Source organism: Accipiter gentilis, chromosome 23 (genome assembly GCF_929443795.1).
Source record: "Accipiter gentilis chromosome 23, bAccGen1.1, whole genome shotgun sequence".
Lineage (NCBI taxonomy): Eukaryota > Metazoa > Chordata > Aves > Accipitriformes > Accipitridae > Astur > Astur gentilis.
Genome location: NC_064902.1, coordinates 9,758,285 through 9,783,831, shown reverse-complemented (window position 1 = coordinate 9,783,831; position 25,547 = coordinate 9,758,285). Strand labels below are relative to the sequence as shown.

General features: G+C 49.4%; 1 protein-coding gene across 2 annotated transcripts; it reads left to right on the top strand.

Annotated features, from left to right (window-relative positions):
* Positions 1-9,941: 9,941 nt before the first annotated feature.
* On the top strand, positions 9,942-25,081 carry WNT5A (Wnt family member 5A). 2 transcript variants are annotated; one of them, XM_049826889.1, is made up of 5 exons: positions 9,942-10,255; positions 13,876-14,009; positions 15,176-15,441; positions 20,292-20,584; positions 22,180-25,081. In XM_049826889.1, exons 1-5 carry the CDS (start codon positions 10,250-10,252, stop codon positions 22,636-22,638), a joined length of 1,158 nt encoding a protein of 385 aa, XP_049682846.1. In that variant the 5' UTR covers positions 9,942-10,249; the 3' UTR covers positions 22,639-25,081. The 2 variants fall into 2 exon arrangements, with proteins under 2 accessions (XP_049682846.1, XP_049682847.1); XM_049826890.1 differs by lacking the exon at positions 9,942-10,255 and adding an exon at positions 13,334-13,448.
* The last annotated feature ends 466 nt before the right edge of the window (positions 25,082-25,547 follow it).

Genomic DNA, 25,547 nt, shown 5'->3' with positions numbered 1-25,547 from the left:
AATTAAACACATGCTTCAGACTTGGATTACCTGTGGGCCCTGTTCTGTGCAATAGGAAAACGCTCTCCTTCTTTTGCTTGCTGTGGGATTTGAAGATAATCAGCATCTTGCATGACAGAGACTGAAATATAGAAAACCTTATAAAATTTTCCTAATATACATTAGGTTGCCACCATTAGTGTCTCAAAGAATCAGGCAAATCAGGAAATGTTAAAATAGGTTGTTTAGAAGTGCTGTTTATTCAGAGTTCACTTGCCTAATCAGATTGGCTCAACGAGTGTTTTTCCTTCTCACTTTTGACATTCCAAATACAAATTGTGATGCAGGCACGTTTGTTAAAGTCTGAGTGATTAGTGAGCAATTGCACTGAAGGGGCATTTTCTGCAACTGAGTTGTTGGACCTTGACACCATAGGGAGTTCTGAGAAGAATTTAGATTACTTAGCAACACAGACATTAAACTGCTGTCTGAAAATAAAGAAAATGAGATACTTGAATTGAGTAATTCATATGAAAGGAATGGTGCCTTGATGTGTGATAGCCTAGTACTCTCAGGAGGGTCAAACACCAGGGGGACGGGACAAATTTAAAAAAATCATATGTTTTTATTTTGCTAAATTTCTTCCTATTTGCATATTCAAAATATTTCAAAGTTGCTGCCTTAAGCCATGTTACAAACAAAATGGCAATTGAAAAGATAGTTTTGATGTTACGCACATCCTACTTGCACCGCAGGAATGAAGATGAAAAGGACACTTCCTTTGAGTGCCACATCTTAGTGCAGTTTTGTAATTATGCTACGCAGACAATATTAACAATTCTTATTAAATACAGGATATCATCTTAAAATGAATACCAGATTTTTAGGAAGGAATATTTTTAACAAATATTTTAAAAAATCTGATTTAACTTTGAATTAGCTTTCAAAATCCAGTCCAGATATATGTAAAGAATATAAAATGCAAATATATTTTCTAAAGTACTACAGTATGTGAAATTTATAAATCATTACATACTTTGCTAATGCAGCTGAGTGAAGCTTAGTCTCAGATCAGATAGAATCTTTTAGATAAATCATTTATGACTAGATGACTTCTTATCCAAAAGTCAAATATGTGATCATTTACAGAGGTCACTGGCTGTATTCTGCTGTGTGTTCCATAATCAGCTGAAATAAACCCCAGGAGTCCCTCCTGCTTGTATACTCACAGGGTCACAGTATAATAAAATACTGCTCAAATTGTATTTCAGACAAGGAATGCTTTCCCCAAAACTGTTCTAGTCAGGGATAGGACTGTCAATATTCATTCCGGTGCAATTGGCAAGTATAAAGTCCAGCATTTTGAAGGGGAGCACCCTGCCTACTTAGTGGCAAAAAACCCTGCTGTGACACACATTTAACTGTTTAAGTCACTTTTACAATGTATATTCTATACTCCTTTTTTCAGAGTCAAGCTGGGACTTTTGACTAAGGTACCTTTTTGATAAAGAGGAGAGGTACAAAGAAAATACTGAAAAACTTGGCAATATTTTCCTAAGGAACACAAGCTGGTGCTGTGGGATAGTGGAGAAATACTATCAGCTTCTATGGAAATAAAGAATATCCTCATGATATCCTACTCATGATAATGCAGCCCTTCACAATAACTTCATTATTGTCAAAAAAAAAGACAAAAAAAGTCACAGGATGATGGAACTGCGTGGAAATGCACTTCTGCTTGAAAAGCAGGTAGGGTATTAGCCTTTGACATTTCCATCATTCCGTAGAAATACATGTAACTGACCATGAAAACACAATAGATGTTACCCTGTAAGCCTCAGACGTTCTGGAAGGAAGTGTTTTATGAAAATATTAGCAAAACAGATGATTAAATAAAGAAAAGTTGCTAAGTCAACAACCCGCAATAAAGACAATTAGCTAAACTAGAGTGCAATGACTATTATCAAGCAATTAAGTGGCTACTTCTGTAGCTGTTCCTTTGCTTGGCTGCTTTGTTAAAAGTGATATCATGGAGTCACCACTATGCTTTGAATTATAGGTTATTACTGACTGTTTGGGTGGAAGAAATGCTGTGACCAGGACAGATGCCAATGAGGCAGGGCTGGGCAATTACCATGGCTGTTCAAAGCAGCACAGTAGGCAGTAATGAGTACCTGTCATGCTCTCCCAGAAGCAAAAATACAGCTACTCAACAAAAAAGCTTACAGTGCTCTGTACTATTATAAAGAACAGAAGATCATCTCCCATCTCCGTGGGATTGTCAACTCCAATAGCACAGTAAGCTGCTCGGACGGTTTTTCCCTGCCTTCGAATGAAGAAGCAGACCAAGAGGAGTCACCTGACGGACTCCGATACCTGAATTCAGGTAGGTTGGAGCGCAGCAGAGGCCTCACTGCAGAAGCCCTCATCCACTTCCTTGCCAGGTCCTGCCTGGAAGCACAGTACACTTCCCACCACAACGGTCCTCGTTTCTTCCAAGATTATACTATGAACATTTTTTGTCAGGTCGCTCTGCAAAAAGTGACAGTCTACAAGCTCTAGACAGCAGAAGAGAATGAAAGGTGGTCCACGATAAATCAATTTCCAACTTTTCAAGGCTGGGTTAGTGATTTTAGCAGGGGAAGCACTTGCTGTATGTGCCAGGTCTACACATGTGGCCACCACACCCATTCTGTATAGAATCTTAATACATACTATTTATGTATTAAATGGCTGTGCTATCAGTGTATCCTTGTGTTATTCACTGCGGGCAAACATTGGCACTGTCAGTGCCATTTTCAAAACGCTTCACAATTTTCATTTAAATTGAGGAAAATAATGCAGAGCTAAAATGGTACCTTAATCATTCCATGAAAAAAAAAAAGACAATAGTATCACCGGGTTAACGAGTCACAAGGTTTGCCTAATCAAATACTTGAGAAATGAAGAGTTCAGAATTAATCTAAACCTTAAATAACTTTGTAAAATGAGTTGTCAAACAAAGCCGTATTCTAAATAAACCGGTAAGAATCAAGGTCAATTCACAGACTATTATGGCGCTTGAAAGATAGGGTTAAATTTATCAGATGTGTTGCTCACGGTGCATAGATTGATAGCTATGTTCAGAATTGTATTGGCTTTAAGAAGTCATGGACAAATATACATTGGCTTAGCTGTTATGACATATCTTTAGTCCTAAGGAAATGATGAATTAGCTAAGTAGTCTTTAAGATAAGTGTCATATAAGGGCTAACCAAACTCCCTCCTCTCACTCTGAAACACACCTTACTGATGACGGGGGGATGTGTGTGTGTGTATATTTTAAAGAAATGCTTGGTGATACTTCAGGTGAGAGCTTCAGACAGCATCCACCTACATTCCTCCTTGAGCTATGCAGACTTTGAGAATCTAATATTGCTACAATTATAAACTTGAGCCTAATCTTCTAACCTTCGCGGAGGTAAGCAGTGCTATTCAGGAGTGGACCCAGGCAACCACACGTGGTTGTGACCGTGACCATGTCAGGAGTGGGTCAGACTGGTGCGTGCTCATGGGAAGTCTGTGGTGCCCCTTCCTCTCTTGCCCTTCCTGCCCACTCGTGGTCTGCTGGTGTGCCGTCAGTAAGATCTCCCGAGAGTCCTGCTTACCCGTGGGTCACAAGTATGGCACAGCAATCACACCAACACCACAAAAATATGCCAGGCAGAAAATGGGATGAAAAAATTTCCTAACGTAGGCGTACCATCTTCCACGGTCCGAGGAGGAGGGTGAAACGAGTGTGGTGATGTACCACCCGGCACCATCTGCACAGCCCCAAACCACATCTCGGGCTGCCTGGGGTACGTTAGAGTAAACGGAGCGCAATGGCAGTCTGCTGATAGGGGTGTCTGTTTAAAGAGCAGAGATTATCCCGGCAGCATCCCTCACCTCTGTAGCTGATGCTGGGCTGCTTCTGCCCTCTCTTTGCTGCTGTGCTTGGGAACCTGAAGCACAGCCACAAGGCAGAGACCTGCGTGTGAGAACTTTAGGGGCTTCTAAAGGGCTGTTACACGTGCGTGGTACAGGTGGGCTGTGGAAAAGAGCCTCGTCCTGCCCTTTCCCCGTCGTCTCCTGTGCAGAGCTTCTCTGCAGCTATGGCCTTCCGTGCCTCAACTGTTCCGCGGCTCTCTTAGGAAGAACCAGGAGACTGTGCTGGGCTGCAGTCGGTGTGACAAAGCTCCCTGCCTGGTCATCTCTGGAAAATGAACTCTCTGTGTGCCTCTGTGTGTGTGTATTGGGGAGAGTTATGTTCAGACCACTCAGAAGAAACATATAAGAGCTCTCCAGAGTTTATGGGAGGTGCCTTTGGCCTCAGTGAAAGGAACTGGTAGCATTAGGAGAGGGAAAGTACTCTGTTGTTAAGGAGTGGTGGTGGGATTGTTTATTTTTCCTCCCATAAACGTTTTTTTTAAGGTCCTAATGGAAACAAAGCAAAGTATTATTCCTCTAAAAGCACTATTCTTTAAGTAAACCAGACTCACTACTTGAGACATTCCAATGACATATGGTGGCAGCAGGGCAATGGCCGCGATGTGGACGGGAGAGGTATGACCGAGATAAAGACCCACAGCTTGTAGGCAAAGGCACGAGGTGTGAGGAGAGGGACACCCGGCCCGGAGGGAGGCAGGACAGAGGAAAAAACGGCAAACGCTTCTGGGGGCATAAAGTTACCCCTTTGACAACTACCTTCAACAACTCGCTATTCCAGAGATAAAACTAAAATATGTCAGAAGCTCCCCTTTCACGGTCTCTATTACTACGGAAAGCAGAGCTCTAGGCAGCTTTCCGTGTCCTGTTGGCTGGGGGGGGGGGGGGGGGGGGGGGGTCATGTCCTCCTTGACCACCTCCTTCAGGCACCTGCGTTAGCGTCAGCACCCGCACCTTCAACTCACTGAGCTCAGGGTGCCAGAGCAGCTGCCTGTGGCCCCAGTCTCCCAGAACAATAAAATAATCATCACTGTGGGGCACCAAAATGCAGCCTTCCCTGCTCTTGCGAGAAGGCACTTTTTGACCACCTGCCACCTGGCTGAGCTCAAAGCAGTCGAGCCCCATGCTCCAGCATACGTGGCACCCCGGTTGGCATCCTGGTTGAACAGCTTTTAGAGTTACTTCTCATTTTTGTAAAGAATTTTCTCATATCTTTATGACCCAGCAGATTTCTGCAGTGGCAGCAAGGTTTTGCACATTAAAACTGAAAAGTGAGTCCACAACTGTCTTTCTCCAGCTAATAATGCAACTGCTGAGTGTTTTGAGGGGCCTATTTGTTATGCAGTTCATTACTGGTAATAACAAATTGGTATAGTTATCAATTCAAATATAAAACATTGTGGTTTTTTCTACAGACTTTGCAGGTTTGTAGACTGCTGTATTTACCAGAATCTGTGATGCTTCGTTACCCTGTAAACTTTCCTCTGTTGCCTGCTGCCTCTTACTTGCATCTCACTGCATCTAAAGTATGCCTTCATCTGGTAAAGATGAATGCTAATCTAGACTCTATTTCTTCCTCTCTAGCGCTTACTGCTGCTCCCAAATATCCTGGCTTCTTTCAACATCATGAATTTGGGATTTGAGGGAGGAGAAGGGGACAGGGCAGGGGGGCATGACGGACATCCATACTCTTTGTCTTCTAGTCTCTTAACTTGTCAAAGTTTCTTCAGCAGTTAGGCAAGATAGAAATATAAAATGATTATTTAAACAGAGTTTCCCAGCCTTTCTTGCCTCTAGTGGCTAAGGATATAGGAAAGTAACAATTATTGCAAGATTTGGCATAAAATCACCATCTTTGGCATTTCTTTTGTAGTTTAGCCATCTTTTGGATGCCAGGGTGGTCTGTAGAAGAAAGCAACAGCACATTTTAGGAAAGCAAACGGCCTTAGGGAAAGTGCTTGTATGATTTCAAGGCAGTTACATCCAAGCCCCCGGGAGCTTGAAATAAAAAGTCATCCCTAGTATAGATGTCTTGGTGGGCAGAGGGCAGGTTACATGTTCAAAATAACATGCCATATTTGCTCTGTCTGTTGGTCATTATGGTACTTTGTATGGCCCTCATCTAAAAAAGCATATATGCAGGTACACGAGGCATAGAAATACCAAAGCAGCTGCAGATGGGCTATGCCTTCATAAAGGTTCAGGGCAATATGTCTAACAGTCCCTATATTATGTATATTCAAATGCCACGATGAACAAAAAAGAGAGGAAAATACCTTCTTCCCTTGAAAGTTCTGCTTCCCAAATGGGTTCTTCATGGTGGACAACCGTGCCTATCGGCCTCTGACTGCCATTCGCCAAGGTGTAAAGATATAAATCACACGGCGCTACACATTAAAGTGAACACATGCGTGCAGTATTTCGATGTGGCCACTCCTTTGTTAAAATGCATTACCCTGCAGGAAAATGGCAGAAACACAACTAAAAGACCAGAATAATCTGTCTTCCAGAGCATTGCAGAGCTATAGCAGACCTTCATCTCTAAAATCTCGCAGTGTTGCTGTTTGGGGTTTGGCTGTTTGGACATTCAACAATATCTTTGCCCTTCCTATTACATTACTCTGAGCTTTTTTTTTTTTTTTTTCCTCCAGAAAACACTTCGACGTAGGCAGTAAAGCACACCGGATCAACTGTCCGGTTAACTTAAGAGCTCCATCGCCAACAAACCCGGAAAACAAAAGCTTGGGCGGCACGAATGCCTGTAACAGCGTCAATGCTTCTCCCTCCTGCCCTCTCTAGCTTCACCCAGCTGTTTTAAATAGCGAGGAGAAATTAAAATTCTTAAAGCCTTGCAGGATGTTTGGATTTCTGCCCTTTATTTCCACTTCTATGCGCCATAGCTTGAAAATTTGCCCGTGATTTATAAATTCCCTGTTCAGTTTTCTTTTTAAAAGCAATGACTAGGAATCCCGGCAACAAAAATGATCTGGTGTTGGCTTTGCCTATTGCCAAGCTGCTGCTAACAGCCCTGCCTGCTTGCCTGCCTGTATGGATTGTCCCGGGCTAGGCGTTCTCCTGCGCCCGATGACATTATGCAATTACATGATGCTAAACATCATTCGGGAATACAAATGCGAGAGGTAAACAGCTCGGGGCTCTTTATTAGTTTATTTCAGGCGATCTTTCTTGTTTTACTGCACGGCTCCTCCCCTTTTTACAGTTTTCTGCTATTCTTTACTAATTCTAGTGATTTGAGAAATGACCTTTAACCCACGCAGTTTGCAGACTCCTAAAGGGGATAATTGAAATGCCACAGTAAACCAAAGGCAATAAAATATTATTTACTAGGCATAAAACTAAGGTTGGTCTTCCTAAAAGGAACGAACAACCCCTTTATTCCTGCCCCCCCCCCGTCCCCCGTCCCCCGTCCCCCGTCCCCAGCCCTGGTGCTGCACCTAATTTATAAATTCCTCACCAGCCGGCCCGAGGAATGAACCGCAGCCCGGGCTGGGAGGATGCCTAATGGGAAGCCTCCTCGGATACCAGGGAGCAAAGAAATCCGCCGGCACCGATGCCGCGGCCTCGGGCCCGCTCCGGGCAGGCAGGTGCCCGGGGGGTCGCACACGCAGGGTCCCGGGGCTGACCCGCCCGGCCCCGGGGGCGAGCTCCGCGCTGCCTTGCCGCCTTGCCCCGCTCCGTTAGGCAGCGCTCCCCTTCCCACGCCGTCCCGCTCCCCTCCCGGGGCCGCCCCCTCCTCGGCGGCCCCTCCAGCGCGTCCCCCTTCCCCGGGAGGCGGCGGGCGCCGCCGGGCTCGGCGGGGAGCGGCGCCCCGGAGCGTGGAAAGGGCGGGGGGGGGGGGGGGGGGGGCTGGCTCGTAGGGTTAGGGGCCTGGAGGAGGGGAGCTCGCCTGGTGGGCGCTCGGGGCGAGAGCGTGGAGCCGCGGGTGATGCCGGAGGAAGGCTGCGCTTACCTGGCGGGCAGCGCCCCGGCGGGGCGGGCCAGCCCCCGGCCCCGGGGGGGGGGGGCGCGTCCGCAGCGGGGCTCAGGCGGGCCGGGATGTGGCTTTCCCCCCCCCCGCGTTGGGCTCCTGAAGGGATTTGTATTTGCGCTGGGACGGCTTGGAAGGAGCGAAGGCGTTTGGTGAGCGCGGAGCTGCTCTCGCAGCCGGTTTGGCTTTCCCGGCGCCCCCTCCCCTCCCCGCGTCGTCCCCCCCCCCCCCCCCCGCGGACCCGCAGTCGCAGGCGAAGACGAGGGAAATGCTGCGGAGTTACGGCACGGCCGGGGGAACGCTCCCGGTTCCTGCACTTGGGTGCCTGCGAGACGCGAGAGGTGCAATAACCCCCCCCCCCCCCCCCCCCCCCCCCTTTGGCCGAGGGCTGCCGAGCGGCGAAAGCGCTCTGAAGTACAAAGGGTCGGCGAAGCCCTCCTCGCCTGGAGCTCTCGTTGGGTCCTACACGATTTAACCCAAACGGTTTTGTCAACAGCTTTGCCAAATTTACAGCGGGGAAAAAAAAAAAAAAAAAAAAAAAAAGACCCTGAAGAAGGAGGAACCCAAACCGTCGAGCCCGCTTCGGCCCCCAGCGCTTGGCAAGCGGCACACGCGGCCGCCTCCCGTGTCCCGGAGCATGCGAGAAACGAGACTTGTCAAATGAGCCACCCGTCAGGAATGCTGGGGCAGCCCCCCCCCCCCCCCCCGGCTCGGCCATGTGCGCTGCACATTGCACGCACATGTAGGCGAGGGGGAGCCTCCGCGGGGCCGGCCCGGCAGCTTTGTGCGTGTCCGTGTGTCCGTGTGTCCCCCCGGCCCAGGAGAACGAGCCGGCGGTGCTGGTGCTTCCCCCCCCCCCCCTCCCCCGCACGCACAGCCTTCGGACGTGGTGGGGGGCACCGCTTTGTGGGAAGAGTTTGTGTTCACCGGGGTCTCCCGCCGGGCTGCGGCCGTCGGGAAGGAGCGGGGCGGGATGCGGGACTCCTAGGGACACGCAGCGTCCGCGGAGCCCGGGCGCCCCCCGCCCGCCCCGCGGCTCCGCTCGCTGCCGTACAGCTTTAAAATCCAGCCCCGTCTGCAATAGGTCGGCGCCGGGCGCATGCGCTGCCGAGAAAGTTTTTCAGCTGCCGTTGGCTCTCCAACTTATTTTTTTTTTCCTTTCTTCCTTTTTTTTTTTTTTTTTTTTTTTTTTAAAAAAAAAAAAAAAACCTGTTTTAAGCAGCGGGGTGAAGAGGAGCGAGGGAGAGACGCGGGGGGAGCCGGGCCGGCTACAGCGGGCGGGGGGCAGAGCCCCGCGGAGGAAGGGTCGGCTGCGGCGCGACGCCGCCTGCTCCGGGTCGCTCTCCCGCGCGTAACTTGCTCCCCGGCGCTGGGTGCCGTTGCCAGCGATGGATTGGGGGAACCGCAGCTCCTGAAGCCCCGGACTTCTCCCCTCCCCCTGCCCTTACTCGCCTTGCAGGATCAGTCGCCCCGTAAGACAGACACACGCGTGCACAAGCCCCCCCCCCCCTCCCCTCCTCCCCCTTCCGCGGTTGTGCAGAAACTTCTTTTTCTGTTGGGCTTTTTCGTCTCTGTGTTAAAATGGAGGGAGCCGGCCCCAGGATGGCTCTGCAGCCGCGGACGCCCGGCTCCGCACCGCCCAGCCTTTAAGCAAGTGAAGGGGGGCGGGCGGGGGGGGCAGCCCTGCGACCCGCTCGGCTCCACTCGTCCCCCCCCTTGGCCGCTCCGCGCCGAGCCGAGCCGCGGAGGGGGCGCGCCGGCGGCCCGAGCGCTGCCGGGGGCCGGGTGGGAGCGCGGGGAGCCCCGCGGCGGCACCACCTGGGCTGGTGGGACGGATCGTCGCCCGCGGCGCTTTCGCTGCCGCTTGTGAAGATTTTTATTTGCTTCCGCACAATCACGCCCACGGGCGCTGTGTGCGTGTGTTGGGTTGGCTTTTTTTTTTTTTTTTTTGGCTTTTTTTTTTTTCCCCTGGCTTTTTTTTTTTTTTTTTTTTTTTTTGCCTCCTTCTTCTTCTGGTGGTGGAAAGCCCTAATTACTGCGATTGCTGATGGACCTTGGAAAGAAGGCTGCACTGGTGCCCCGCTCCGCAGTCGGACACGCTCAGCCTGCGCCGGACAGAGCGAGCGCTCGCCCGCCGCCCCCCGCCAGCTCCGCGGGCCCCCGCGCTCCCCCGGCAGCCGCCGCCGCCGTCGTCCGCTGCTTGGGAGGAGGATACCGCCCGGCTCCCGCGATCCAGGATTTTACTTTCGCCTCGCCCTTTCCCCCTCCTGCTCTGCTTGGATTACTCGGCTGCTCTCGCTCGGTGATCCCGCGGCAATGGAGGTGAGTCCGCGCGGGGCGCGGGTCCCTCCGCGCCGCGGGGGGCTGCCGCCGCGGGCGCGCGGCGTGGGCAGCGCCTCGGCGGGGCGCGGCCCTGCGCGGGCGCGGGTCCCCGGCCGCGGGGCGGCCCTCTCCTCCGCGGGCTGCCGCCGGGCGCTCGCACCTCTCCGCTCGCACCCACCGCTTGGAAGGAGCTCCTTTATTTTCTTCTTTTTTTCCCCTTCTCTTTTTAAATTGCCCCCCCCCCCCCCCCCCCCCCCCCACCCACCCCGGCGCGAAGAGAGGCTGCCCGCCGCAGGGACACTTGCTGGGCTCGCTCTGCCCGCCGCGTCCCGGTGCATCGTTCTGGCAGAGGCTCCTACCGCGAGTTTAAAGACATCTTTCCAAACTTCCCAAACTTTGCCGAGGAGGATCGCTATGGAGGAGCTCAACGTCGGCGCTAATGGTGGCCTGTACCTTTAAGGAGAGCTGGCTGGGGGCCAGCGGAGGACCCGGAGTCAGCCCCCCCTTCCCCTCCTTTTTAATTTTATTCTAAGTTTCTGGAGATTATCACTCTGCATCTGCAGAGGGTCCCGCCCGGGTCAGAGCGGAGGAGCGCGGCTCCTCGGGGTCCCCTCGGCGCTGCGAGGACTCCATGTTGGCTAGGCTGCTGGCTTTTGCTTGTTTGTTTGTTTTTAATTGTCAATTGTATGCTAAATCGGTTGCGCTCGGAGGGTCACGGAGAGTTCAGTTGGGCCGAGAAACGCGGCTTTTCCCCGGCCGGAGCCGGCGCGGAGGGAAGGACGGAGGTGCGCCTATAAACCCCCCCCGGGCCCCCCCCCCCCCACCTCCGCCCCCGCGGTGGGAGAGAGCTGGGCTGGGGACGCAGCGAGTGCCTTGCTCCGCAAACCCGCGACCCGGTCTCGCCCCTCCCAAACGGACCGAAAGCCGCAGCGGGGAGCTGGGGGCGGCCGGGGGGGGGGGGGGGGGGGGTTCCCCGCGGAGCCGCTGCGCCTCCCGCGGAGGCCGCCGCGGTTTACAGCCCCCCGGAGCCGGGGCTCTGGCTGCCGCCTTCCCGCAGGTAGTGCTCCCAGAAAACCAGATGCCTTCGCAGGCTTTCCAGACACCCCGTGTAAAACAGGATCACAGGCGATCCCGCGGCTGCAGGATCTGTAAAAGCCTCCCTTTTCATCTCGGCAAAGAGCGCGGGCTCCGCATGGGGTGCATTAAAAACCAAAAACCAATCTCCGCGGCCCTACAAAGTTGAAAATGGTGCCTCACGCTCCTGATGGCCAATGCTGCCATGCTGCCGGCGAGTCTTTCTTTTTTTTTTTTTTTTCTTTTTTTTTTTTTTTTTTTTGTTTGGTTGGCTTTTTTTTTGTCTGTGTGTGTGTGTGTTTTGTTTTTGATGGCAGCTTGTCAGCTGCTGCGTGCAGAAGGGCCGGGCTGGAGGGGCTGGGCCCCCGCCCGCGCCCCCGGGCGCAGGTGCCTCCTCCCGCCTCGCCACGCAGCGCCGTGTCAGGCAGACGAGGAGGGCGATAACAGCGAGGATGAGGAGGAGGAGGAGGAGGAGGAGCGGGAGGTGCCGTCGGAGGGGCAGCGGCCGCCCGTCCCCGGCGCCTCCCGGCGCTGCGGCGGCCGAGGCCGCCCCCTGTTGGGAGCGGGACGGCACAGCTCCCCGGGGGCCGCCCGCTCGGGGGCTCCGGGGGCTCCGTCCCGGTGAAGGGCTGGCGACGGCCAGGCGCGGGGACGGGGGGGTGGTGGTGGTGGTGGTGGTGGTGGTGGGGCACCCGGGCCCTTTGAACGGGGTAGAGGGGCTTCGGCCCCGCCGTCCGGGTCTCGCAGCCGGGCAGCCGCGGCCACCGGCTCCCTCCGCGCCCGGCGGGCCCCGGTCGCCCGCCCCGCCGGGGTAGGTCGGCGTGAAGCGGGCCGGCTGCTGGGCCGGGCAGCTGCACGGCTGTTGGGGTCCCGCTCGGGCACCGGCGTCTCCAGCTTCCTCAGGGCTCGGGCAGTTCCATGACACCACTTTATTATTATTATTGTTGTTGTTATTTTAAGCACTAGCAGATGAAAGGAAAAAAAAAAAAAAACCCCAAACCAAACCAAAACCCAACACGTTGGCTTTTGAGTATCGCAGCGAGCTCGCCTTGCTCCGCCTCGGCCCTTGCTTACCGTGTCCCGGGCTTTCGCATCTTTCCCGGGACTGGTCCCATCCAAAGCGGACGGGCTCTTTCTTTCTGCTGCGGGAGACCGGCCCCCATTCACCCACCCCCAGCAGGGAGCAACTGGGGGGGGGGGGAGGGGGGGGGGGAGCTTCCCTCGGGCAGGGGGTATTTATTTAACCCGCAGGAGGGGGCCAGGGCCGAGAGGCTTCTCCCCGGGGGCTGCAGCCCCGGCGCGGTGGCGCTGAGCGGCGCGGTGCTGCGCTCCGCGGGCAGAGGGGTGCGGGGTCCCCCCCCGCAGCTTCCCCGCGTCTGTCCGGGCGGGTGTGGGGTCCGCCCGGCTTCCCGCCGCGGCGCTGCGATCGGTCCTCTCCTCCCGACCCTTCGCAAACAGAAATCAATTAGAATTAAGAGCACCTTCAATTCAGCATTAAGAGCTTTTCGAGAATGAATAGGGAGCCCCCAAGTGTCGAAATGTCTTTTTTTTTTTTTTTTTTTTTTTTTTTTTTTTCTCTCTCCCCTTCCGAGGGGAGGGGAAATAAAAAACCGTGAATGGCACTGGTTAGCGAGTTAAAGAGTCCCGTGTGAGGACGCAGACGGCGATCGCGGGACCTGTCGGGGGGGAAGCGTTTGACTTCCAAGACGGCGGCCCGGTTGTTGCGGGGGCCGGGTCGGGACGCGGAGCCGCTCCGTGTCGCTCCTGGTACCTCCCCGGGCCGGTGCCGAGCCCGTCGGGGCCCGGGGGCTGCCGTCGGGGCAGTCAGCGCGGAGCTCGGGGCTCGCCTCGGCGATCGCGGAGAGCGGGCGGCCGCGCAGCACCGGGGGCTGCGGCGGGATGGTTTAGGGGGCGGCGGGGAAGGGCGAGGACCGGCCGCATCGTCCCCGAGTGGGAGCCGCCGGGCCCCGTGTCCCGCCCCCCACCCCCCCGACCCTCTCGTGGCACCGGCCTCCCCCCCTCTTCCCGCTCGGGCTCGCTTTGCAAACCTGAAGCCGCCTTTAGCCAGCCGGGAGCGCTCCGTGTCCGCGATGCTGGCTCCGGAGCGCGGAGCGATGGGGTAATGCCCGGCCCGGGGGGGGGGGGGGGGGACACGGGGGTGGGTGTGCGGGGATGGGGTCGGTCCCCCGCGTCCGGAGCAGCGGTGCGGTCCCGGTCCCGGTCCCGGTCCCGTCCCTCCGCGGGCGGGGTGCGGGGAGCGGCGGGGCCGGGGCAGAGGGACAGGCGGGCCCGGGTCGGTGGTGCGGCCGCCCCGGGAAGGCGGTGTCCGCGGGGGGGGGTGTGGGGGTGCGTGGGTGGGTTTTGCCCGGTGGAGCGGGAGCCGCGACGTGCCTGCGTCTGGCACCAAAAAAGCCTCGGCGGGGAGAAGGGCAGGCGAGTCAGAGTCAAGTGGAAGGGGGCCCGGATGCTTCCGTTGTTTCAACTGGAATGCTCGAAAATGGTCTGAGCAGCAATAAACAATCTGATCCTTTTTCTCCCCCCTCTAGAAATCCACCGCAGTTTTAATCCAAGGAGGTGCTTTGGGGACAGTTGGCAGTGCAATGGCTTCTCAGTACCTCGTAGTGGCTCTGGCCGTTTTCTCCTCTTTTACCCAGGTTGTAATAGAAGCCAGCTCTTGGTGGTAAGCATCTTGTATCGACTTGATTTTAAGAGGGGGTGTCAAGATTTGCTTGGTTAAATGTCTGTTTGCTTCTTGTGTGCTTTGTTTCTGAGGGAGTAGTACCGCATGAACGAGAGAGCAGGGGCGTAATGTTGTAGTTGTAATACGTTGTGTAGTAAAACGAACGGGTCTCTCGAGTAAGTGTAAATGTGCAACATCTCGTGGGGTAAAATTCAGGTTTTAGAATGCTGTACAGTAGATTCTCTATGGATTTGATCACCCTTAAATTACTAGAATTGCCTCTCTTTTAAAAGAGTCGTTTCAACCCCCTTAGATTAGGATTTTTGCATATATAAGAAAGAATGCTGATTTACCAGTAAACACTTTTATTAAAGTTTCAGTTTGAACTTTTCTGTAACTTCAATGCTTATAAATGTATTTTGTTACAAAGAAGTACATTTAAATTTCTGCTTTAGCAAATTATCTGCTTCTGTATAGCGTACGATGTTGGGACTTCTTGAAATAGGTGTTTCTCTGCTGCTTTAAGTGATCCTTTTCGGATTAGCAGCCGCTTTTGATTGAAATGTATCATGTGAAGAGCACTTTAAGAATTAAGAAAACAAAGTTGATTTTGTTTACGATGAATATACTTGCCTCTGTGTTTTTGTGTGTCGTTCAGAAGCAGCTAGTAGTCTGTAGCAAGTTTCTAACTTCTGGCTTGTTAAAGGTTTTCCTGTTCGTTTATGGTAAAACAGTTTGAAAAATCCAGACTGAAATCTAAAATGTGTGTTAAAATAAATCGGGATTTGGGGGAGCTCTTTTTGTTTTTGCTTTATTTATTTTTCTGGCCTTGCAGTTGTTTGGAGCTTCTGTTATTTTTACTACGTCCATTTAAGCTGGTAAAGGACTGCCTAGATGCAAGTCTTCCAAGCCTGCGTCTTACTTCAGTCCCTAATGTATGGTGATAACCCCATGGAGATGGAAACTAGTAACTTCTGTGCTGTCTTTAAAACAAAAGTTTCATATTTAAGTGGGGTTTTTTTCTCACCTGTTAGCAAAACCAGGAGCTGTATAGTCATGTATAAGGTACAGTTCTGTTTGGGATTTATAGACTTTTTTTTTTTTTTTTTTTTTTTGAGTCTTCTCTTTATTAATCCAAATCTTTCTCCAAATCTTTCTTTATGCAGGTCTTTAGGGATGAACCCTATGAACCCCATGAACCCTGTTCAGATGTCAGAGGTATATATAATAGGAGCCCAGCCACTATGTAGCCAGCTAGCAGGGCTTTCCCAAGGACAGAAGAAACTCTGCCAATTGTATCAGGACCATATGCAGTTCATTGGAGAGGGTGCGAAGACGGGCATTAAGGAGTGCCAGTATCAGTTCAGACATAGAAGATGGAATTGCAGCACTGTGGACAACAACTCTGTTTTTGGCAGAGTCATGCAGATAGGTAGGAAGCAACATCTTTACGATTAAACTCTTCTCCAAGGATATGTATGGCACGGACTGTTCTGCACTTGAAACTCTTGCCAGGTTCTTACTGAGTACTGTATACAATCAGGTGTTTTTAAAAGTTGGGAAAGGAGTTGAATTATTTTTAGCTGGAGGTGATTTCCCACCGCTATCCAGCCATGTGTCTTGGAAAACGAAGGAGGAATATATATTTGCATATGGGAATAGAGGAGAAAGGAAAATGCGGCCCTGGAATCTCCTTTTAGAAAACCTGAGACAAAATGAAGGCAACCTAAGAGAATTAAAAACAGCAGTGTCTTGTAAAATTAAAGATGTCCATATCTAGTTCCAAAGTTAGCGGCTGCATAATAAATTGCTCTTGGTCTGGAGGTTAACGGAGAATTGCTGCTCTATTAGTGTTTATAGGCAATTCCTTCTTGCTTATTTCCAGATACGGTAACTTGTTTTGAGATAGGTAGATTTATGTTAAAAATAACGTACCAGGGTAATTTTTATGAAATCAGTTCGGTCAGGACAAAATGTGTGATTGTCCTTTGTAACTCGCATTTAATGTAATCACATCACTGGTAAGAGAGACAAATTCCTGTTTCACATCTTTTCACAATTTGCTGGGTGCTCAACCCTTTCCCTATCAGATCCTCCTTGAAATGTGCTTCTCCAGTGCTCACGTGCTGCCTGCCTTTCCTGTCGTTTAAGGACCTCATCGTATTTTAAAGTCCTTGGCAAAATTTTAACCAGTGCTGTGGAACTGGGTTCATGGTGAAACCTTCCTCTGACTTTCCCAAGCCCGGTTGTTGGTTCTGTGTAAGCAACTGAAAAATGCCTGCTTTTCTGGGTGACAGTTGTTATCTTTTATGTAGTGAGCAGTACCCTGACAAACTCAGCAGTGCTTTTTAGCTGGAGATAGAAAGTAAAGCTTTTATGTCAGTGTTTTCCTGTCCTGCTTTAAAAACATGTTTTAAAATCAGACTCAAGCTAGGTTTTTCTGTAAACGGGCTAACTCCAGTTAAGGCTGAAGGAATACATCAATTCACATTTGGTCTCAATTTTTGTTAAAAGAAGTTTTCATTTGGAGATTGTCAGACAAATAGAAAAAAAAAAAAAAAAATCTATTGCTTGAAAGTACCTAATTGGAACAGCTGATTTTAGGTAAACAACCTTGCCTGGGCTTTTCGCAAGCACAGTATTAACACCCCCATAGAGCTTGTTTTTTTACCCTACCCGAGCAAAAGTCTAAAAGCACATGAAAGAAAACTTTTTCTGTACACCTTTCTGTTCTAATAATCTAACGAATGTCAGAAAAATAATCTGTTTAAAATTTAGGCCTTCATCCTTCAGCCCTTATTTATTATCCAAGCAAGTGAAAATTAGCTCAAGGGGACTATTGGTGTGAAGAAACGTACAGGATTGGACCCATGATTTGTGGTGTCTGTCTCCAGAACAGACGTTTCTGCCCTCCCCAAGTATGACAGATCTATTTAAAGGTGGTTTCTTTCAAGTTAAATAACTTTGCCGCACCCTTCTGCTGAATATGACTGTATTAGCTGATGTCTACACAGCAATTCATCATGTAATTAAGCCACTTATTCTAATTGCAGATGGAAGCAAGGTTAATAGCCATATTCAAGAGTTAAAGAACCTAAAGAGTCTATTCCCCGAGACCGAGAGAGGTGCTGTGGGTAACAGTTGCGTTATTTCCCGCTGACCTTCGGTAATAGCCAGTTGCTGTTCCTCTGGGTGGAAGGCAAACCGGGTACTTTTAGAGCCTGGTTCAATTTTCCCGCAGCCCGCCGTACCCTGGCCTGTTGGGGACTGTCAGGTACGCCCCACTCGCACCGACGGGAGAAGATGGTAGCCAGGAGCTGAGTGCACATAGTTTGGGAGGATTTTGTCATCTGAGCTAATGACGCGCTGGGCTGGCTGCGCACAGGAGAGCGCCGAGGCACAGCACTGACTGACAGCCCGGTAATTACCCCACTGTATAAATGGACAGTCTTTCTTCCAGGATTTATCCTGCAAAGTTAGCTAAAGCTGTACAAATAAACCCAGCACTGGGTTTGGAAACTTGCTCTGTGGCTTATTGAACTGCAAAATTTGAGGGCTTTTGTTCCCTCCGCTCTCCTTCGCTGCTGGTTCCCAGGTCAGGCCGTGGGCCGCGCCGCCTTCGCCGCCTTGCGCCATCTCCTGGCTTCGCGGCCGGCCCCGGGCGGGCTGCGCCTGCTTGGGCTTTGCAAACCGCCACGAAGCGCTAACGTGAAATAAAATAACTGGATCCTCCCCCAACAGCTCGGTGTAGTTGGGGTCCGGTTTATTCATGCCTGCTGCCTGACGTTGAGTGCTTTTAAAATACAAGACAAAGAACATTTTGTATCTTACGTTCAGGTATAAAAAAGTTGTTCTGCTTTTGCAGACTTATTCGTATCAAGTGTAAAGCTCAGCTCCTTGCTCTGTGGGTGGCTTCCTACAGTGTGTGTATATTGAACAGTTCCATTTCTATGTTTTTTATATATGGGAGAGAGGGGACTCGAATGTGTTTGGAATGTGTGTTTCCTTGCCATGGCTACAATAGAGAGAAATGCTGGACTGTGGGAAAAGACAGATACGTTTGACAGTGAGGGAAAGCACAGTTGCGCCTGAAGACTTAAAAAAAAAAAAAGCAAAAAAAAAAAAAAAAGCAGAGTAACTCATCCATGTGGAACCATCACTCTTAATGTGTTCCTGGGGTCGATGACTTGAGGCAGTGTTGGCTTGCAACCTGCGGGGGCTTGAAATCTACTTCAGGAGCTGATGCTGTTTTATAATTTGCCTAAATGTTCAAGCAGGGAACTTGGGGGGCAGCTTGCCTTTCTGTACCTCAGCCTTTCCTTCTCCTTCCCACTAAGAGCAAGTTCCTTAAAAATATTCTCCAGGCTAATAATGAGAACTAGTCAAAAAAAGTCAGCTTTATGAGTTTAAATCCTGCAGTAAACGGCATAGTTAACCATGTGAAAGCGTGAGCTAACTAAACATGAAAAAGAATAAAATGGAACGGAAGAGGCGAGTCCTGTGGTCCGAAGCAGACCACGTTTCTTTCCTCTCAATCTAGTGGAAATTTTGCTTAAGGAATTAATCCAAAAATGTGTGTTACAGAACAAACGGGAACATTAAAATCCGTATGAGGTTCCCCCTGCTATAGTTTGCAGTAAATGCAAGGCATAAGTTGCCGCATAAAGCCAAATCTTTTTTAACTGAGAAGGCTACTCCTGTAACCCTTTATACCCATAATTCATGTAAATTCTTCCATAAGCAGGTGTCTGTGGGAATAGACCGTTGTAAGTAAGGGAGAAAAGTGCTTCTCATCTTCCTTAAATCTGACCTTTCCCAACCTAAGACTTCTGCTTTTTCCCATTTAAAACCAGCATCTATTACTAAAATTAATCCAGTGGATGACAGCTGTTATATTAACAAAGCTGCTCTGAGCACGGTGTCATCTTGATGTTAAATATGGACCAGACTGCAAATTATTTATGTTCCAGAAGTGCTTGAAAGCGCCTATTAGGTTTGACCTGTTCTGGTAGGTCTTGTACAAAGAGTTTCTGCCTCAAAATGCTGCTGCCTAAATACCTACGACATGTCCAAAACGCAACCTCTTAAAAGCCCTAAGTTTGCAAAGGCCCATGCTGTTCCCTAAGAAAAATCTTGTAAAACCAAGATTAAAAAGTAGCTTGATCTATTGATTGGACTAAAGATTAGGAATGAAACTTCACTCATATAAATAGAAAAAAGAAAAAATATTTAGTCTATTCTCAGTCATTCTGGGAATCTTTCTGGGAAAAGACCCAGTGGGATGCTGTCTCTTAAGATGAAAAACAAACTTCAAGTGGGCTCTCTGGTGCAAGGTTTATGTTTTTCTTTGTTTGTTTGTTTGTTTGAAACTACAACTTTTCTAGTTGTAGTCAGAACTTGTGGCACCCTTAGAAAAGCAGTATGGGAAGTCAGGCTCTAAATAGAGGTGGGATTAGATACTGTCAAGAGCATGGTACGTGGCCATATCTTGCATTGTGGGTAAGTTGCTCTTCCGAAAGTTTGAAACTCGAGGTTTTCAGTTTCCCTTTAAGGGCACTAGATGCGGTAGAAAACCTTCAAGGCCGCCTTGTGCCAAGGGTTTCTTCTTCCCTGTAATTTGTAAAGAAGATTGTCCATGGACTCACTTGCCTTACTCACATGAGCTGGAGTGGTGGATACTAAACAGCACAGGTTGTTGTTAGTTTTAAATAGCCTCCTACAGAAGTGCCCGGCTTATGTGTCGAGTGAAAAGTTGTGTGTTATTCTGCTGCGCATTTCTTTTGATACCAGGAGGCTTTGTAAAACACTATAACTTTAAATAAATTGGAACAAGTGGGTGAAGTGCGTAAATCATGTTTGAGAAGTAGTAATTTAAGAGCCAGACTTTTAAAAGTTGTATTTAACGTCTCCTTTTTCTGAAAGACGGGGATTCTCTTTCCCTTTCCGCCCCTCACACGCAGGCACGCTTGCTTCGGCCCCGCTGGCATCACGGCTCCGGCCCCAGTTCACCTCCTGCCCGCTCCCTCGTCCAACTTTCACCAATACGAACGAGAGGCGACTCCCGCTCTTCACAAACACCTCGTGCGCTCTAATGGATTGGTTTCGCTTGGGTTTTTTCAGAACGCAGACATTTTGAGGAGCGTGGTTCAGGGTTGCGCGACCTTTGAGTAGGCGATGACTTTTGGTGGCTCCTGGAGAGCCTTCGCCCTCCCGGCTCACGGGCGGGCAGGGAGCGGTGCCGGCGGCGGGCTCTCCCCTAACACCGCTTCTCTTTCCGCGCAGGCAGCCGGGAGACGGCGTTCACCTACGCCGTGAGCGCGGCCGGGGTGGTCAACGCCATGAGCCGTGCCTGCCGGGAGGGTGAGCTCTCCTCGTGCGGCTGCAGCCGAGCGGCACGGCCCAAGGACTTGCCCCGGGACTGGCTTTGGGGCGGCTGCGGGGATAACATCGAATACGGCTACCGCTTCGCCAAGGAGTTCGTCGACGCCCGGGAGCGCGAGAGAGTTTACCAGAGAGGCTCCTACGAAAGCGCCCGCATCATGATGAACCTGCACAACAACGAGGCCGGGAGAAGAGTAAGTGGCTGTGAAAGAGCACGTCCCTCTGCCGCCGTCTGCGCCCCTCCTTTTGGGGAAAGACGTGCCTCGGCGGGGCACGGAGCCGCGCTGGGCGGTGACCAGCCCCCAAGGCTTGGCTCCGTTTCGATGCACGAAACACGGAAACAGCAAATAGAGGGTGTAGCTGGGTGGGGAGTACATGAATTTGTGTTGCTCCTGGTTGTCCGACAGCCCTATTGCCTTCGGCGCGGGGGAAGATTGGGACCGAAGTGTGTTGTGTTTCCATCCGTATTGTTTGATTCAAAGTGCCCTGCTCGCTGTGGATTCTCTGTAGAGCAGAGTTTTACTAGTTTGTATTTCCAACCAGGACAGTGTGCGTTGGAGGGAAGAGGGACGCGCTGGGCTTCCCAGGCTGGAATCGTGCCGCAGGATCGTTCTGACTTTTTTCTTTCCCTGCTTTAAGAGGATGTGAAAAGCTCCTCCATATTATTAGAAAACATGGTCTTCTGTGGTTAAACATGTCTTTATGGTTTCTTTAATCTTGAAAATGCCTTAAATGAATGGGTGTAAACTTTTCTTTTTTTTAATAGTCTGAATATGAAGAGCCAAAATCATTATTTTCCTAGAGCTTGAAGTGCCAGGAATAGTCGGCTGGAGACTTTACACTTGTGTTCTAAGGTGAAGAAGGATGAAAGATAATTGAAAATTAATAGTATTTAAATGTGAGAGGAGGGTGTCTGAAAGCAATGGACAGGCCAATTTACTATTAGCAAGAAGAAAAATGACACTTTCACAGTTGCTTATGGAGACTCGAGCAGTTTTTTCCTTCCTCAGCCTCATCTTTGCAGTGCCATTTGGCAGCGTTGAGACTCTCTGTAACTGCTGGGTGGAAGTTGTCTACAGTATCATCTAATGTGTCAGACCCCAGGATTTTTGGGGCAGTGTCAACACTGACTCTTATTTCTATTTGTACAGGGCAAGTGACTGATATTTCCCTGCCAAAGCTTTGTAAAGAGGATATTGCTATGTAGCTCTGTCTCCCACCCATAGGTGTTTGGGGGTTTCTTCTTGGATGAAGTCTCTCTTCAGAGCAGTATTTGGGATAGGAGGAGGAAGCCGAGCCAAGAGTAGACAATCAGCTGCAGCTGAGCCAGGAGCAAGAGGAGTCTTAACTCTTTCCCTAATTGCAGCTTCAAGCAGAGATCAATAGAGAGAGTAACTCAGATAGAAAATAAAGGGATGTTTTACATTTCTCAATGAAACAGCAAAATCCTTTGCTGGCGGGAGAGCAAATTCCTCAAATTTGACTGCAGCCTGACTGATGCTGCCGTCTGGGCTGTGTGTGTGCTGTCGCGGCTGGCTCTGCGGTGGGGAGGTGCTGGCGAGAGCGCTCCCCTCCTCCTCCTCCCGGCTAACGGGGTGCTGGGGGTGCACGCTGGGCTCGCTCGCTCTTCCTTCCCGGCGCGTTGCGGGAGGGAAGGGGACGCTACGGCCAATCTTGCGGACGGGCGAGTGGGGATGTGCCAGAGGGCAGGAAACGAGGGGAGGAAAGGCTTCCACGGCCCTGCTAATCTTTCATCATCCTTTTTGCTTTCTCTCCCCGGCTCCTCCAGACTGTGTACAACCTGGCCGACGTGGCCTGCAAGTGCCACGGCGTCTCTGGTTCCTGTAGCCTGAAGACCTGTTGGCTGCAGCTTGCCGATTTCCGCAAGGTAGGCGATGCCCTGAAGGAGAAATACGATAGCGCTGCCGCCATGAAACTCAACAGCCGGGGCAAGCTGGTGCAAGTCAACAGCCGCTTCAACGCGCCCACCATCCACGACCTGGTCTACATCGATCCCAGCCCCGACTACTGCGTGCGCAACGAGAGCACCGGGTCCCTGGGCACCCAGGGCCGCCTTTGCAATAAGACCTCGGAGGGCATGGACGGCTGCGAACTCATGTGCTGCGGCCGGGGGTACGACCAGTTCAAGACGGTGCAGCGAGAGCGCTGCCACTGCAAGTTCCACTGGTGCTGCTACGTGAAATGCAAGTTGTGCACAGAGATCGTGGACCAATTTGTGTGCAAATAGGGGACGGACAAGGTGGGAGGAACTGCAGCCGCCTGCCAGCAAGGGGTGCAGGCCCCTCTCCCTTTCCACAGGACTATCTCCACTTTATTTATAGAGTCCAATGAGTTGTCGTCTTCTTTAAAAAAAAAAAAAAAAAAAAAAATGGCGGGGGGAAGGAGGAAAAAAAAAAAAAAAAAGAAAGAAAAATATAAAGGTTGCAAAGAGAAGTGCCTGGAAACCCTCTCTGCGTCCATCCCAGAACTGTGTGTGGCTTATATTTTTGGCAATAATGGGGAAGAACCTGAGAATATTTATTTTACAAAGTAAAAAGAAAAAATTGACTTTTCTTAAAAACAATAGAGTAGTTTGAGGGGAAAAAATCCAACATATCCTAATTTAGTCCCATGGGACGTAATACATGTGCAGTAGGCGGAGCAACCATGTAATGTGCTTGGGATGTTAGAACAATCTTTATGGGTGTGAGGAACACACAGACCTGTCCACGACTTTTAGTTTCAGACACTAGAAGTTAATCAGAATAGGTTATGTAGAGCTGTTCGGTACATTTCGGGCTCTGTAAATACGGGGTATATTCATCGCAAAGTGTGGTGTCGGTTGCGTATCTGAATGTGCCCGCTTCAGTACACCATGTCACCGGAGGGTAAAGAGCAAAGGATCATGAAGGCTTCAACTGCGCTAGTCCTGAGTCACCGTGTCTGGTTCCAGAACCTCACAAGACCAAAAAAACCCAAAAGAAAAAAATCTGCCTTGACGAATAACAAAGATACTCTCCAAGGCAGAATTTGGCCTGATTAGCTAATTGTGATGGTCGAGTGTCTCATCTAACAGAGCAGGACTCCACTACTACCGAGCGTGGAGAGCAGCCGAGGTGCAGACTGCGTGGAGCACTGTAGCCGGGCGGAGGGGAGCTGCAATGCTTGCAAACAGTTTTGGTCTCCCAGCCTGGAAAGCCCGTAGAAAATAGAATTCCCCAAATTTGAAAATGCCTTAAAAATGGTGTAATAGCTGGCTGTCTTTCAAAACACAGCTTGACAAATAACTCCTCTAATTTTATGTGAGAAAATAAATCATTAGATATCCACTCTTGGAATGATTGATTTTTATTTTTTTCGCAGATTTTGGGAATGCTTTCACTCAAGGAGACAATGGTTTCATATTTTAATAACATTAACTGACTATTATAGTTCAATGAAATGTTGCAGCAATACCAAATTTATCATCCTATGTCTTTAATACACATGCTTTAGATAATATATTGCAGATATACACTACAACTGTTCAGACTATACTTGAGCAGTTACATATATATGGGAGAACTGTGGTCTGCTGGTGTCTGGTATTTCAAAGCTTTTTGTACATATATATTTTAATGATTTAAGAAATAATAAAACATCTAAATTACAGGGGCAGTTCATCCCCCTTTTTCTTTTTCAGATTTCTTCAGGTTTTTAGATGGATTCTAACATTTTGGTGGGTTTTTTTTTGTTTTTTTTGTTTTTTTTTTTTTGTTTGGGTTTTTTTTGTTATTTTTTAAAAGCTTTTATCATTCAAAAGTTTTAAGGATAATCACAAAGAAGTAAGCCTCTTCCCAGCTTTAGGACTTTATTGGGCAGTTGGTAGAGGCAGCACCCTGCATTTGAATTGATACCGGTCTGGAGATCACTTCTATTCCACTCTCATGTTAAGGGCATTATTGATTATTGCTAAAGGAGACACCTTCCAACTCTAAAATGTGCTGCATTTGGCCCTTGCTTTTCAGTTTTTGAAATGGAAATTGTTATTTGTTGAACAACATGCGTTCCCCCCCAGTGCTGTGTAGTTGCACAGGACTTCATCATTGGTTCAGATGCCTCTTTCCAACTCAGTCCCATCCAACAAGTTAAAGAAAATGGTTTTGCAAATACCAAGTGAGGAAAATCTTTCACTTTAGCCTAGTTGTACTAAAGCCTTAACTTTTCACGAGCCTTTAAGCTGTATCACTAAGTTCATCTTGATCATTTATCAGCTTCTTAAATGGCGCTTTATTGCTCTTAATTTATTGTACAAGGACATATTTACCCCTCATCTTCAGATGTTTGCAAAGAATATCTTTAAGATAAATAAATAAAGCACTAATTCATTGAATATGTCACTTTGGTTTTTATTGTACAAAAACCATGATCATTTTTTTTTTCATTTGCTGAATCACCTCATGCTCCTTTTTAGTGACTTTTGTCTGAGCAGAACTGAATCTCATGATCCTAGCTATTAAAACACTATTTAATGTAAAATATTTTACTTGTCATTCAGATATGTAAATCTCCTATGTCCTTTCCTCTGTTCTGTACATTTAATGTACATATTTCTGTCTTGCGTGATTTGTATATTTCTCTGGTTTAAAAAAAAAAAAGAAAGGATTATGCCATAATGGAAGATAGACTATAAAAATAAAACTTTGGTTGTATATTGGGAAGTGGTTTTAATTATCTTTCAGGGGAGGGTTTGTTAAAACAATGAACAGAGTTGATCTTTAAATTTACTACGTGGTAAAACAGGGAAGCGATTGTTCGCCAAACGTACAAAGTACGTCTTGAAGTTTTATTTCTATATTAAGAAGGCATACAGATGTAACTACTTCTTAAATAGAAGGGGGAAAAAACCCACCCTAAACCCAGTCCCAAATCCCTATGACTCTGAACTGGAAAGCATTTTAGAGATGGGTGAGTATTTAATTGGCAACGGATAGGGACCTGGGTTAATGTTATTTGTGTGCGTGTGGCTTCCAGGGCTGCTTGTAGTGATTCTGGGACAGTGGGGCCCAATCCTGTGAACAGCTTCCTCCGGTAATCCCAGTGATGGCAGCAGGATCCTCGTGTGAGCAAAGGTTTCCAATGCGAAAAGTTTTCGGGACTGGTTTTGTGCGGTTGGGG